Genomic DNA, 14,242 nt, shown 5'->3' with positions numbered 1-14,242 from the left:
GTGGGAAGGGGGGGTGGCGATAAAATGAAAAGGGTGGCGAAATTTAGTAACTCCCTTTCTTAATTAATGTGTGATGCTTTCTTCATAAACATATGTTACTAGATCTTCTGCTAAGACAACTTTTTTTAAACTGTTAGATCTTAACCAATCAACGGTAGCTACTTCTTCCTATCCTTCCTATTTTCACACCCCTTCTTATTGGATCTCTACCATATATATATGTGTGTGTGTGTATATGTGTGTGTGTGGATATATATATATATATATATATATATATATATATATATATATATATATATATATATATATATATATATATATATATATATATATATATATATATATATATATATATATATATATATATATATATATGTGTGTGTGTGTACTCCCTCCGAACCAATTTAGTTATCCCATTTCCTTATTTTGCAAAGTCTTTTTTGTTGTCTCATTTCTATTTTTGTCAATCTTTTTTTACCTAAATATCCTTAGTTCACACAAGTAATTACGAATATACCCCCATGTACCTTACTTACCCAACTACCCTTCACTACTTACCCTTCACTACTTACCATTTACTACTTACCCTTTTTAATGGACCTCACACCATCCTTAATAACCGTGCCCAAGCAAATGGGACATCTAAATTGGTTCGGAGAGAGTATTATTTATCATGAATATTATCCTAGTTAAAATTTATGAAATAAATATTTGGTGATTTTTTTTTTGACGGGAAAAAATAACTATAGATGCGACACGTTGTCAATGATAATAACGCGTTTACTATAATATAGTACAAATTCTAACAATTATAATTCAATTTTTATCGATAATATAAAAAACAGTTATTTAATTTGTTTGTATATAGACTAATCATAATCATAATATATGCTAACTAGTAAATTTGCATGTGCAATGCACAAATGTGCATGTAAGTGTGGAAATATATATAATTTTGATTTTTATAAATAAATTAGATTAATTTGATTATTATGATTAATATTCTTCGTAAACATATGATTCAATATTAACCTGAATATATATTTATGTTGAAGAATATTTTTATATACGTCATAAGATATTTTGTTTATTATCAATAATGAAAACGAATATTTGTCTGTTTTACAATTATGACTTTTGGTGAAAAAACTACTCTCTCTATTTCTTTTTATTTGTTTATTTTACGTTTTGCAATAGATTTTAAAACAAATTTTGAGTTTTAATGCATTTAACTACGCATCATAAAAAATTATAAAATCATGTATTAAAAAATTTTACATCAAGACAAATCAAACAAAAATTTATATAAATATATTTTATCTTTAATATATACTTTAAAAATTCAATTTAAATTTCTCTCGTAAAACCGGTCTAATGGTGCACGAATTGTTCATTGTTTGTTACAACTGCACCGATCACCAAAGGAATCTACCTTAAAACATATTGTATTTGGGCCTGTTTCTACTAATCTTCTAAGTCGGTCCAGCTCATCAATTCAAATGAAGCCTACTGACTCACTATCTCTTTGTTTTTAATTTTATTTATATATTATCTTTATAAGTTTTTTTAAGGGTAGGCTACGGGAAGAAAAAAGAAAGCAAGAATCGAACTTAGATTCTTCTTGGAGATAGTAATACATGTTTCAACAGTAATCGAGACAATACTCAATTTGTAATATTTTTATAAGTTAGGTTTTGTTAATTTTTTTTTGTTTCCTAACAATTTGATGTGAATTGAATTTCTTAGCCCAAAACTTGATGAATATATTAATTTCGAAGAAAACATAAAAAACTAAAGGAGCATATTGACAAAGTATATAATATATTATGAGGCTTCACAACAAATAGCCTTAATTACAATTAAGCAATCACGATGGTTCAGTATACATATAGAAATGACCCATCCTATACTAATATTCTGAATTCGCCATTAAACACGTAAAAATATCTACCCATAAAGTAATGGTAACCCTTATTTGGACACTAGCATGAAACATTATTGATGCATTGTTGAGCCAAAGGTGATTTGTATACTAAAAATCAACTATAAATGAACTAAAACTGAAAATAAGCAGAAGAGGAGAACAAATTTAACAAGTTTTTTATTTTAGTACATACAGAATAGGCTGAGGGGAGGGGAGAGCGAATAGGCTGAGGGGAGGGGAGAGCGAGGAGTGGGGCAATGAAAACCCATGGGCCATGGCCTAATCTAGAAAAGGTGGTAGATGCTCCAACCAAAGACATTAGACACTACTAATCCTCTATGATTCTCCATTATCATGTCTTTGACAACCATTTTTCTTCCAAGGCCACCACATAAGTGTTGCTAAGACAATGGATGCTACACCAGCTAATGAAACCCCCATAGACATAACTGCAAGTCCAGCAACCATTTGTATGCTAGAAATAACAAAGACTCCTAACACTAACACTATAATCAACCCTCTCATATTTATTTGCTGTCTAATTGGTTCAATTACTATAGCTTGTACTGCTGGTTCAATACTTTCCATCACCTCATTGGCCATCACTTGGACTGCTGCATCTACTGGCCATAAGGGCGATTGGGTTGCACCATTTTGAGTTCCACAACAAGCTTGGTGCCACTTCCACCACCACCACCACTCGATTCCTATGAACTCGTCTTGATTGTTGCATTCTTTACCTTCATCGCCTCCTCCACCTTCGAAACTTGCTTTGTTGCCTTTGTCATTTCCGTTTCCATTTCCATTTCCATTGCCATTTCCATGACTACATTCGACATTTGTGTCATTTGTCCTGTATATATAAACAACATCAGCATCAAACAATACTAATTTGCTTTGTTATCCTGACTCTCCATTTTACCTTAACTAAATGACACTTTACATGAGTTATTAAGGATAGGGTAATACCTAATTTGTTATTTGTACAAAGTTTTTAACTAGCATATAAATTGGACTATATTAAAATGGCCCATTAAATTATATGCAGTTATTATTTATGTGAAGTTGCAGATGATATTTGCGACTATGTGTCAATTAGAAAGATCCTCTATGTTATCAATAACGAGAGTTTGTTTGCATATATCCAACTCACAAAAATCTCCGTAGATGTGAGCTATTTAATGGCATTAGAGTATAATGTAAAGTAATGTATATAAGGCTAATACATCATTTCAAAATAATAAGGGTAATACATCATTTCATCACCCTACTGCTATTTAGTGGCTCAGAATACGGAGATCATATATACGCAACCATACCCTTATGATAACAAAAAAGTTGCTTTCAAATAGACTCAACTACGAGTTGAAGTAATACCATGAGTTTCGAGTTTTATGCTCTTCGTCACTGGCCTCATCAACATCATTTTCAGCAGATTGTTCACTAAAGTGAAAGTGAAACCCATTTCCCTGTTTAACTGAAAAGAACCTCCTTACCATTCCCTTACAGGGACTTGGCTTCCAATTTATGGCCTGCAACCTGAAAACTTGTTTACAAGAGACCTTCATGTTTGTTCTTAGTACATTCCCTAAAGAAATATGTAGTGATGGAAGATGCAAAAAAAACCGAGTGTGATGAAGTGAAGAAGACATTTCTAGCTAGTGTGACAAATACCAGTATAGAGAAACCAGAAAACGCGAGATTATATGCTACGATGAGTAATACTTCTCCATCACTTTAAATTTTCTATGTAACGATAATCAAAATGTGAGTTTTTTGGATGTTTTGTAGTGAATTCAATAGGACGGATAAGTATTATGCAGTGATACCATTCAGTAATGTATCAGAAGAGATTCTTTGATTGAGGTTTAAGTATTGATGTTAATCATGCCTATCCCTTTTTTATTCAGGCATTTTGGTTTAAAATTGGTCCCCTCTTCCCTCTCCCTTAGATCAGTTTGAATAAAATTTACCATATATATCACCAGATTTATCCCTTTTTCTCTTTTGCTTCACTCAGTTTACTTTCCCTTTTCATTTAGTAATTTGAGATTTAATATGTTTGCTTCTTTTCATGCATCCATTATTATTTTTCTAGCTTATTAGTTCCTTTGATGTACAAATTAAGAAATGGCATATTGATTATCAGATATTGTGCACAGAACACACCAGCACTAAAGCTAATTGTTATAAGATGGTTTTAATTAGGTATACTTATCAACATAGCAAGCTGAAAGTAAAAGGCAAGCTTTCTTGAAATCGGAAATAGTCGGGTACGTGTCTAAGTATCAGACTTGATGACCAATAATTTAACTCCGAGTTTTGAGGCTCCAATATGGTTACTTAAGGTAATATTAATTATTATATGTTACAGTTTAATATATCATCCTCAACTCCTATGACACTTGTCTAATGTAATGGGGCAACCATAGACTGGCTGGATCCTACTCTTACCATTTCAACAGCTACATGCTCACCATGATCATGACCTTTGTGTATGACATGATAATATAACAATTTGTATTAAATTTATTAATATAAAGAAGGGTTTATGTATTGGATTTAAGGAACATTCTTCTAAACTTCTTTAGTCCCTTTCAATGCTTGTTGGTAATAATTAGACTTCAAATTCATCTATAATTAAATATCAGTTACTCTTATGAGAGACCGTCTCTTAGTGAGACAACTTTAAAATAAGGATTTTATTTTCTCATAATTTATATTAGTTTATTTAAACCATATATAAAGCGTGTCTCACGATGAAACCACCTCATATGATAATTTGTGATTAAATTTTTTTTTTTTCATTTTAATTACTCTATTTTCTAACCATTAAATTAAAGTCCAATTTAGGCCCAAACTTTTGAGTTTTATTTTTAAAATTTTGTTTTTGACATAGATTTTTTAATTCACTTATTCTTAAATGAGACGGTCTCAAAGTGAGACCATTTCTATTGGGCTGGCCCAATATATATTTTTTATCTTAAAATGATCACTTATAACGTTAAAATAATCACTTATAATTTTAATATAATCACTATTTATAGAGTAGTTACTCATAACCTAAAAACGATTACTTATGATCTTAAAGTAATCAATTGAAGAAATGGGCTATAATATGAATCCGTCTTATGGTGAGACGGTCTCATACAAGATAAGCTGTTTTAATTTAAATAATTTTTGTTTCTATGTGATTTCTACATAATATTATGTCAATTCAAAGCCGCAATTTTCTCACTTTTATCTTCATATCATGTACCCTCCTTGGCTCTATTCATTTGAATTTTTAGGCAACATCAAAATATATTCTCATACAATTTGACGATTATTCTTGTTGCAACTTAAAAAATTTTTTTTTGAGAAGTTTCGTTTTCTTTAAAAAAATAATTAAAATTATAAATTATGGTTTAGCCTGATAATTAAAGATTTTTCTTTCACACTTATAACAGGAGGATTCGATTCTCAACACCTACGAATAATAAAAGGCTTTTTCCTCTACACCCGAATCAAAATGATTCATATCTTCAAATTATCAAATCCAATGAGATATGAACTATTTCACATAAATCTTGAAACATTTTAGTTTAAGAAATCATGCTGACTATGAAACACAAAAGTTTGGATTTTGGAAGAATCTAGAGATCACCACAACAAAATCATATTTGAAATTTGAATCCACGATATATGAAAAAATTCAAATAAAAACAATTCCTGTTGTAGCAATCATAATTAAAATTGACTGAGCACAATATCAACCATCTCATCCTAAACCATTGTATTAGATTGTGATGATTAAAGTTTTCAATTAACCTAAGAAAAAAAACAGTACATAAAAGAAAACAGTAAAAGCTAGAAGGTAGTAACCAAATTAGCTTTATTATTATGCATATTAATGATTACCTTGAAAGGAGGATATATAATTTATGTCTCTTTATTTTACTTTGAATATCCATGTCGGGTTTTGAATTTAAAAATATAAACTTTTTATAATTAGTCGAATTCGACACTTGTATACATACCCATCTCACATATATGTTCTCGAGTACGAGAAATTCAACTTATTTTTAAGCTTCCCTTATCATTGAGTTATGTACCAACACTTGGAGAAAATGGCAAATATGAAGACTTAACCTCAAAGGTTTAGACTAAAGTGCAAAATGATCACAGATTTTCACTATAGTTGATTAGCCTCAAAGCTTTGATGGATTGTGCAATTGAATATCCAAGTATAAATTTCTCATATAACTTCACTAAAAAATAGTTAATTGCCAAAAAATAAAAATTACCTTTATATTCATAATATCAATACAAACCCACAACATATTTGTAGAATTTCAACAAAGAATATTAAACTCCCCGAAATCAATGAAACAACTTTATACTCGCAACTTAAATACGTACAGTTAAATAATATTTAAGTTATCTGTATATAAGTAATTTAGTTCATGTTGACATAATATATTTTTCAAGAAAATATTATCCAAAAATTAAACTTTGTATATGATTAAACAAATCAGAAACTTTAGGGGTTAATATGCTATAATGATAACAATTGGAGTCGAGAATATGTGGTTAAAAAAAGCTTTCCGTTCACCATTGTGTAGGGATTTAATTCTCTCACCTACGCAAAAATATTTATAAGGCTAATTTGCCATCTTTACATTTCTAAAAATAACATTTTCTTGTGAAAATAAAATACTTAAAAGTTAAAACCCAATGAAAAAAAAAAAACACAAGCACTATATTTCACAGTGTTTGCCCAGTTAGCTGGCATAAATTATAAAAGAATTCATTCATAGAGACATTGCAATGGGAAAATACTTCAAAACTTACAATAATAAACAGAAAAGCACGAACTAAACTTGTAAATTTCCAGATAATTTTCAAACTGTCTTTGGTTAAAAGAAAACCTTTCCTTTAGGCTCTCTTTTGTGGAGAGCCACCCCCACCCCCTTTTTTTTCCTTGCAAATATCTTGATCAATTATTTTCCTATTTTTGAATTTTCAAATTTTTATCTGCTAATCTTTTTCTAGAAATTAATAAATAAAAAAACATAACTGGGTCATTTAACAGGTCTTACCAGGGAATGTGTCATATGATTTCCTCACCAAGATCAGCATCAGCATCAAAATATTACTTTAATGGAGAATTCAATATAAAAGATTAAGTCTGTCTGACTTTCTTCTTATATGGCTGGCGCCTCTTCTTGTATTCCTGCATTGTTTCGTCGAAGGGCGGTCAAATTGCAGGTATTTCAAGGCTTTTCTTCCTAGAACATCTCTTCATTCTTCTGCTATTTTGGTCAGAAATTTGGAGATAAGAAAATAATACAGTTTTTCAATCTGCACATTCAAAACAAGCACAGAATTATGTATATCAGATAGTTGTGTCAATCTTGTATTTGATTGCATCAGTATCTGTTCATGGTAATCTTTCTAAACTTTCCCATTTTTTGTCCAGGAAAACACATAATCTTTTAAACCCATAATGTTTATTGCTTGGTTTATTTTATACAACTTTTATTCAAGAGAACATATCATAAACCCAGAATCATACCAAAAGTAATAGGAAAAGGGTTCATTAAATCATGTTTGCTACCAAGGGTCATTCAAAAGCAACCTCTTTGCTAAAACAAACAATAGTAAGGTTGCATACATCTGATCCTCCGATCCCCACCTAGGTGGGAGCCATTAATTCTGTTGGGGTAATGAAATGTAATTGTATGCAAGAATATTGAAGCCAGATTGAAATGTTTGTATCATGCCTGAAAATTGATGTGTCTGATGAAATAAGAACTGTTTTTGTGTTTCAGGCTTCAAAACAAGCTGCGGCTACAAAACAATCTGAATATGCACAAGTCAAGGAACAAAAGGAAATGCAAAGCTTGACTGTTAGTAAGTCAGGCGGAGGAAGTCCGAGTAGAAACTTTCTCTTGCTCATGGAGCTGAGGAAGAAGGTTTTGATTTTTAGAGACATCTTTGATATTCCTCCCCTAAATGGCTCTGTTCCAATACAAGAGGTACACCTATAAATTTTCTTATATTCTCTTAAAAAGGGCTTATACCGCTAAAAAAAGGAAGTTATTGCAAACAATCTCTTTGTTATCACAAGGGTAAGGTTGCGCAAATGTTCCCATACTCCTCCTATGTGAGCCATTTAATGATATTGCGGTATTGAAATGCTATTATAGATGGTTGAAACTTGAAACCTACTTCATATAATTGTTGTTCCCTGCAGCTGCTGATATTAACAGGAGAGGACCTTCATAGAATGTACCCTGAATTTGTACACACTATTCCAACAGCAAAACTGAAGGAGAGAAGCACACATGAGGTTTGGAAATTCTTCCTTATAAACTTAAGGCCCTATTTACTTTACATTTTTTCAAGGGCCTATAAACAAGTAACTAAAATAAGCAAAAGCGATGTAACCTAATATTAACAAATATTTGAGGCATTAATTTCAGGGAGCTTTGTGCAGTCTGATACAATGCACATGCTCAAACAGACATGTAAAAGAAATTGTTTTTTAAACTTGACGCATACTATCTTATAATTTGGCATATTAGACTTCATAAAATTACAGACAATCAAATAAGACATAATGTGCATGAACTTGTTGCTAATTAAAGAGGAATCTTATTGTAATTAGGGATTGATATGCTTTTATGAAGTCCTAAAATGTGTGGGAGACTCAGCATGGATAGAGGATCCTAAGGTCAAGGATATGTTCCAGTATACCAATGTCAAAAAAATCCCATTGGATGATCTCGGTATGTTACGACTCTTTCAAGCATGTTGTAGAATTTTGGCTGGTTTGGTTATGATGTCAGAACTAACATAGAAACTTGACCATTCCTTCCAGCCAAGATGGTGGTGACAATATTGGATTGCATTAACAGGACAGCAAGAGAGAGGTTTGACTCAATGGAGGAGGATGAACCAAGGAAGAGTTACTCGAGGTCCATCTCAATTGACTGGAAATCAACGGAGCACAGCTCCGAATGGAAATACTCATCGTGTGCTTCACCTCACACTCCAACTTCCGTCTTACCTGAGTCCCCACCAAGATATGCAGATCAGTATTCTTCTCCACGTCACTCTCCCCCACGTCTTTGGGACCTCAGGCTTCAAGCTGTGGATAAGTTAACTCCTATGGACTGGAAGCGACTGTCTTTCCATATGGCACTTCAGAATCAAATGCAGAATCCCAAGACTAATCAGAATTCACGAGCAAAAATGAACCTTCCAGCTGTTTCGGAAGATCGAAAAGATGAGGTAAAGAGTGAAGATGATACAGGGCCAACTCCTATGATCATAGAAATAGATGATAAAGAAGCACTTCAAATAGCATCATCGATGACCAAGTTGGAGTCTAATGATCAAGACAAGCTAGGACAATCAGTAACACCACTTACACCTAAAACACCAACAACACCTACTGTTATGTCATCATTCCCACCAATCAAGCAACTCCACTCGCCTCCACCGCAACCACCACCACCACCACAATCCATTGTGTCTGTTCCACCACCTACTAATTCAACACCTCCTCCACCACCTCCACCGCCACCCTTTAAATTAAGCCCTCCAACATCAGTTCGTAATGATCCACCTCCTCCACCTCCACCATTCAACACAAAACCTTCAACTCTACCACCTACTATTTTAACACCTCCTCCACCACCTCCACCACAACTCCTAAAATCAAGCCCGCCAATTTCACTTCCCAATAACCCACCTCCACCTCCGCCAGTCAATCCAGGGCATCCATCACCACCACCACCTCCTTCTGCAATCCCACCTTCACCATTCAACACAGGGCCTCCATCTCCACCACCACTTCCTTGTCCAGCCCCACCGCAACCTCCACTAACTACTGGAGCAAGAGCTCCACCGCCACCTCCACTTCTTAGTGTTCAGGCTCCTCCTCCACCACCACCACCTCCTGGAGGAGCTCCACCACCGCCACCTCCACCTCCAGGCGCAAAGGCGCCTCCTCCTCCACCGTCTCCAGGAGGAGCTGCACTACCACCACCAATGCCTGGAAAAGGAGGGGGACCACCACCTCCTCCCCCAGGAAAGTCCCTACGTGCAAAAAACACCACAAAATTGAAGAGGTCATCTCACATGGGAAACTTATATCGCTTACTCAAGAAGAAGCTTGAAGGAGCTTCTTTAACAGTGAAATCCTCTCAGGGGAAAAAGGGTGGTGGAAATAATGGTAGTAGTGCTGGTGGAGGACAGAGCATGGCTGATGCACTTGCAGAGATGACTAAAAGGTATGCTAAAATAAGCTTACTGTTTGTATTTTCAACATTTAAATTGTGAAACAATGTGCAGAGTAATGTATAAGTATTGTTTGCAGGTCATCATACTTCCAGCAAATTGAAGAAGATGTGGAAAAGCATGGAAAAACAATTAAGGAAATGCAAGGTGCCTTAAGCTCTTTTCAGACAAAAGACATGAATGAACTGTTCAAATTCTACCAGGAAGTAGAATCCAAGCTTGAAGTCCTAACAGATGAGAGTCAGGTATTTGCAAGGTTTGAAGGCTTTCCAGTGAAAAAGTTGGAAGCCTTAAGGATGGCAGCAGCGCTGTATAAGAAACTTGATGCAATATTATCTGAATTACAGAACTGGAAAATTGAGTCTCCTGTGGTCCAGCTTCTAGATAAAGTAGAGAAATACTTCAACAAGGTAAATGATCCGAAACTTAGACTGAAAAATGAGGTTAAAATTACGAACTACCAAATAAAAACCATCAGCTAGATTTGGACATAACAGACTTCAAATTTATACAGATTAAAGGGGAACTGGAAAATTTAGAAAGAACGAAAGATGAAGAAACAAAGAAGTTTCAAAGCCACAACATCCACTTCGACTTTCAAGTTCTGGTCAAGATTAAGGAAGCATTGGTGGATGTCTCATCAGGCTGCATGGAATTGGCACTAAAGGTACTGATGATAAACTACCATCCTTTTGGGCCTTTTCAGTAAACGTAGTTGTTTAACCGTTGACTGTTGTACTCCACAACAACATTCCAATGTCCCAATTAAGGGCACCCATCTAGATGAATTTGAGGTCAAATGTGCACAACTTTACCTTTGTTAGTAATAACAAAGAGGTTATTTTCGATTAACCCTTGGTGTAAAACATCATTTGTGACTTTATATTGATAAAAAGTGAACATGATTTAATGCATCATTTTTATAGTCCAAACCAAATAACTATAATCTTTTGGTCCCATCAAAAAAGCAATGTACTAGATGTTCAGAATAACTTCTAAACATTTTTATTGTTGGATTCTAGGAGAGGAGAGAAGCTAAGGCAGAAACAAATGATTCAAACTGGTCCAAAGCAGGCGGGCAGAAAAATGTATGTGCAAAAACGCTCTGGAGGGCATTCCAATTTGCCTTCAAAGTCTATTCCTTTGCAGGTGGGCAAGATGAACGCGCGGAATTCCTAACAAGGCAACTCGCTCAAGAAATTGAGACAGATCCTATGCAAAATTAATCCACTATTGCATATATAAAATGCATTGAAGTTATATATATTCTATAGTACATACACTAGAATTCAAACTTAAGTCTATCATTATTTTCATTTATAACCTAGCATTCTTTGGCAATGCAAGGGTCATGATCTATTGCGGTGATGCCTAGTTTCTTTGAATGGCAAATTAGTAGCTGTTAGTAACCATTGAGAACACACATCACTTGTGAGACTTGAGGATTAGTTTTCTGCAGCACAGCTAATCTCTGGCAATTATATGCTGCATTATATGTATATATGTTTTCACGGCACCATTTCTTTATTGGTTTTGGGACTTCTACATAATAACAAAAACATTTTTGGCTTGGTGTGTAATTAAGTGAAGTATACCTTGGTGTTTCTCATTCTTTTCATACTAAGAAATGGCTCCTTAAAAAGAATCATGAGTGGCCTAGTGATTGAGGTTTTCTCATCCTCCGTTATGATAGATATTCAATCATCACTGCTTCCATGAACGATTAATTCTTCCAAACCTTTTTTTATTGCCCAAAATAAGATTTTTAATAAAAAAAATGGCTTGTAAAAATTTTTTACAATGCCAAGTTGGTTTAATGTTATATTATTTAGAATTAATTAAAAATAATTTTTTATAAAGATTAATTTGTTACATGTAGAATCGTTGTGTGTTAGGTACATCCTACCCTCCTAAGCCCTATTTAAGTAGGAGCCTAGCTAAGTATAATACTTATGCCTCAAAATATGTAATCTTATGAAATTTGATTAGATATATTAGTAAAGCAGTTGTATACTTCCGTAATTGAAATATGAATTGCACATCTTATTTTGGTTAATTCTGCAATGGTGAAATACAAATTGCACTTCTTTTATAATAGTAGCAATGCCGAACTCAATAAAGCCATTTGGAAAAGCATTAAATGGGTTGGGTCAGAACGGCCAAATGGGTTGTTCCCGTCTGACTTGATGATAATTTTATGTGACCCAATTGTTATAAAAATGGCTTGTCCGGGTGTTAGTTTTAAAAATTGTACTTCGCTCTGCACTTTGTGCTCCTTAAGCTCAGGCTCGGCTGAAAACGCCTCGGTTAGGTGAGGCAACACCCACTACAAGAGGTGTGTACGTTAGACACCTCAATGTGCCAAATGCCCTGTGTGTCCGGTGCGCCTCCTCGTTGGTTTGGGTAATGAACTTAAGTTTGTTTGTTAGAAAAATATACAAAACTCAAAACCCAAATTTACCAATATGATGTTCAAAAACTGTTGTTTCTTTTAAAAAAAATAAAAGCATGTGAAGAAAATAATTGTGAGAATTATTCATTTTCTCATTATAATAGTTTTTTGCCAAAATGGTATTTACGCAAGAATAATGAATGTTTCAAACTTGTTGATACTAAAATATAAATATCATGTTGTTTGAAGTATTATATGTTTTACAATTAATTTTTAAGCTTTAGAAAAAAGTATATCTCGCCTATAAAAAGCTCACACCCTTCACCCTGCACTTTGAGCATAGGCTCTAAATATTTTTTACGCCTCGATGCACCTTGCGCTTTTTAAAACTAAGGTCTCAATCTAATAAACACCTTTAGACTCTAGGTAAGACTTCCCTAACGCTCTAAAATCCTATTTAAGTGAGAGCCATAGATCAAGTTACATAGCGTCATATGGATAACGTCTTTATGTACAAAATTAAGTGTCACATATCAATAATTGTTTTCTTGACTATGTTTGCAATGAAATAGAAATTATGTGAAATTTATTATACACAAACAATTTTTCCCAAAGGAAAATTGGGGTTATCTGCTGGGTAGTTTATTAATTAACATAATAAAGAATTGTTAAGGAATAAGGACTCAAATTAGATGAAGCATTACATCGAACAGGTTCTGGGCAAGAAGTTGATCACAATTAAACAAAATCAAGTAAGCATTGATAGATCAAAATTCACAATTAAACAAAATTAAGCAAGTATTAAAACAGCTGCATTAAGAACTAAGTGATCAATTTGTCTGAAATAATTACGCAAAGTTGATGATCAAACTTACGACTTGTAATTGAGGGCAGGGCGCTGAATTTTATTTTTTTCCTGTGTACTTGATTATGTTCCGAACTTTTGATGAGTAGCTTCAATCTGGAGTTCTGGACTATTTTAGATGGAGCAATCGTAAAAGTAAATTCATATTCCAATATAAGTGAAATCTTAATTGTTGCAAAGGGAGGGAGTATCAATTATCATTTATTTACTCCTTAATAAGTAGGAGGTTACAAATTACAATTTCAATATTTTCAATACGCGGTTATAATAATCCTAATAAATAATAGAGAAAATTATAAAAAACTATCTAATCTATGCCTCTTTTTATAAAAAACTACCTTATGTAAAATTTTTTGCAAAAAACTACTTTATATAGTACATTTCTTTACAAAACACCACCTTATAACGATTTTTACCCTTTGACCGTTTAATTTAACCGTTGACTGTCACTTCACGTGATTGTATAAACCCATTCTTCTTCATTTCAGCGTTTCATTCCTTGGTTGCTGCTTGTTGAAAATTTGTAATTAAATCAAAAAAATGGCTGAAGAACATGAATTTCAAGCCCAAGATCAAGGTCACAGATCATGTGCAAATAATTGTGGATTTTTTGGAAGCCCAGCAACTTTAAATTTATGCTCAAAATGTTTCAGAGATTTACGTTTCAAAGAAGAACAAGGAGCTCTTGCGAAAGCCGCTTTAGATGACACCAAAATCCCCGTTTACCCGAACCCAAATTCGAACCCGAGCCCGGGTTCATCTACCCAGTTAA

General features: G+C 33.5%; 2 protein-coding genes across 6 annotated transcripts; one reads left to right on the top strand and one right to left on the bottom strand.

The window, feature by feature from the left end:
* Positions 1–1,635: 1,635 nt before the first annotated feature.
* Positions 1,636–14,242, bottom strand: LOC130815142 (uncharacterized). Of its 5 annotated transcripts, none has more exons than XR_009042541.1 (3): positions 13,481–14,242; positions 7,006–7,267; positions 1,636–2,777 (listed from the first exon to the last, which is right to left on the bottom strand). XR_009042541.1 is itself a non-coding variant. In XM_057681505.1 (3 exons), the coding sequence occupies exons 1-3, from the start codon at positions 7,049–7,051 to the stop codon at positions 2,261–2,263; spliced, it is 732 nt and encodes a 243-aa protein (XP_057537488.1). In that variant the 5' UTR covers positions 7,052–7,142; the 3' UTR covers positions 1,702–2,260. The 5 variants fall into 5 exon arrangements, 4 of the variants coding, with proteins under 4 accessions (XP_057537488.1, XP_057537490.1, XP_057537489.1 ...); XM_057681505.1 differs by lacking the exon at positions 13,481–14,242 and adding an exon at positions 3,302–3,470 and having other exon boundaries at positions 1,702–2,777; positions 7,006–7,142; XM_057681507.1 differs by lacking the exon at positions 13,481–14,242 and adding an exon at positions 3,302–3,456 and having other exon boundaries at positions 1,705–2,777; positions 7,006–7,137.
* LOC130815141 (uncharacterized protein At4g04980) lies at positions 7,038–12,107 on the top strand. Its single transcript, XM_057681504.1, has 8 exons — positions 7,038–7,174; positions 7,738–7,944; positions 8,163–8,258; positions 8,577–8,697; positions 8,790–10,206; positions 10,293–10,623; positions 10,728–10,880; positions 11,236–12,107. The coding sequence occupies exons 1-8, from the start codon at positions 7,115–7,117 to the stop codon at positions 11,437–11,439; spliced, it is 2,589 nt and encodes an 862-aa protein (XP_057537487.1). The 5' UTR covers positions 7,038–7,114; the 3' UTR covers positions 11,440–12,107.

The sequence above is a fragment of the Amaranthus tricolor genome, chromosome 6 (genome assembly GCF_026212465.1).
Source record: "Amaranthus tricolor cultivar Red isolate AtriRed21 chromosome 6, ASM2621246v1, whole genome shotgun sequence".
Lineage (NCBI taxonomy): Eukaryota > Viridiplantae > Streptophyta > Magnoliopsida > Caryophyllales > Amaranthaceae > Amaranthus > Amaranthus tricolor.
This window is presented reverse-complemented; position numbering and strand designations above follow the sequence as displayed.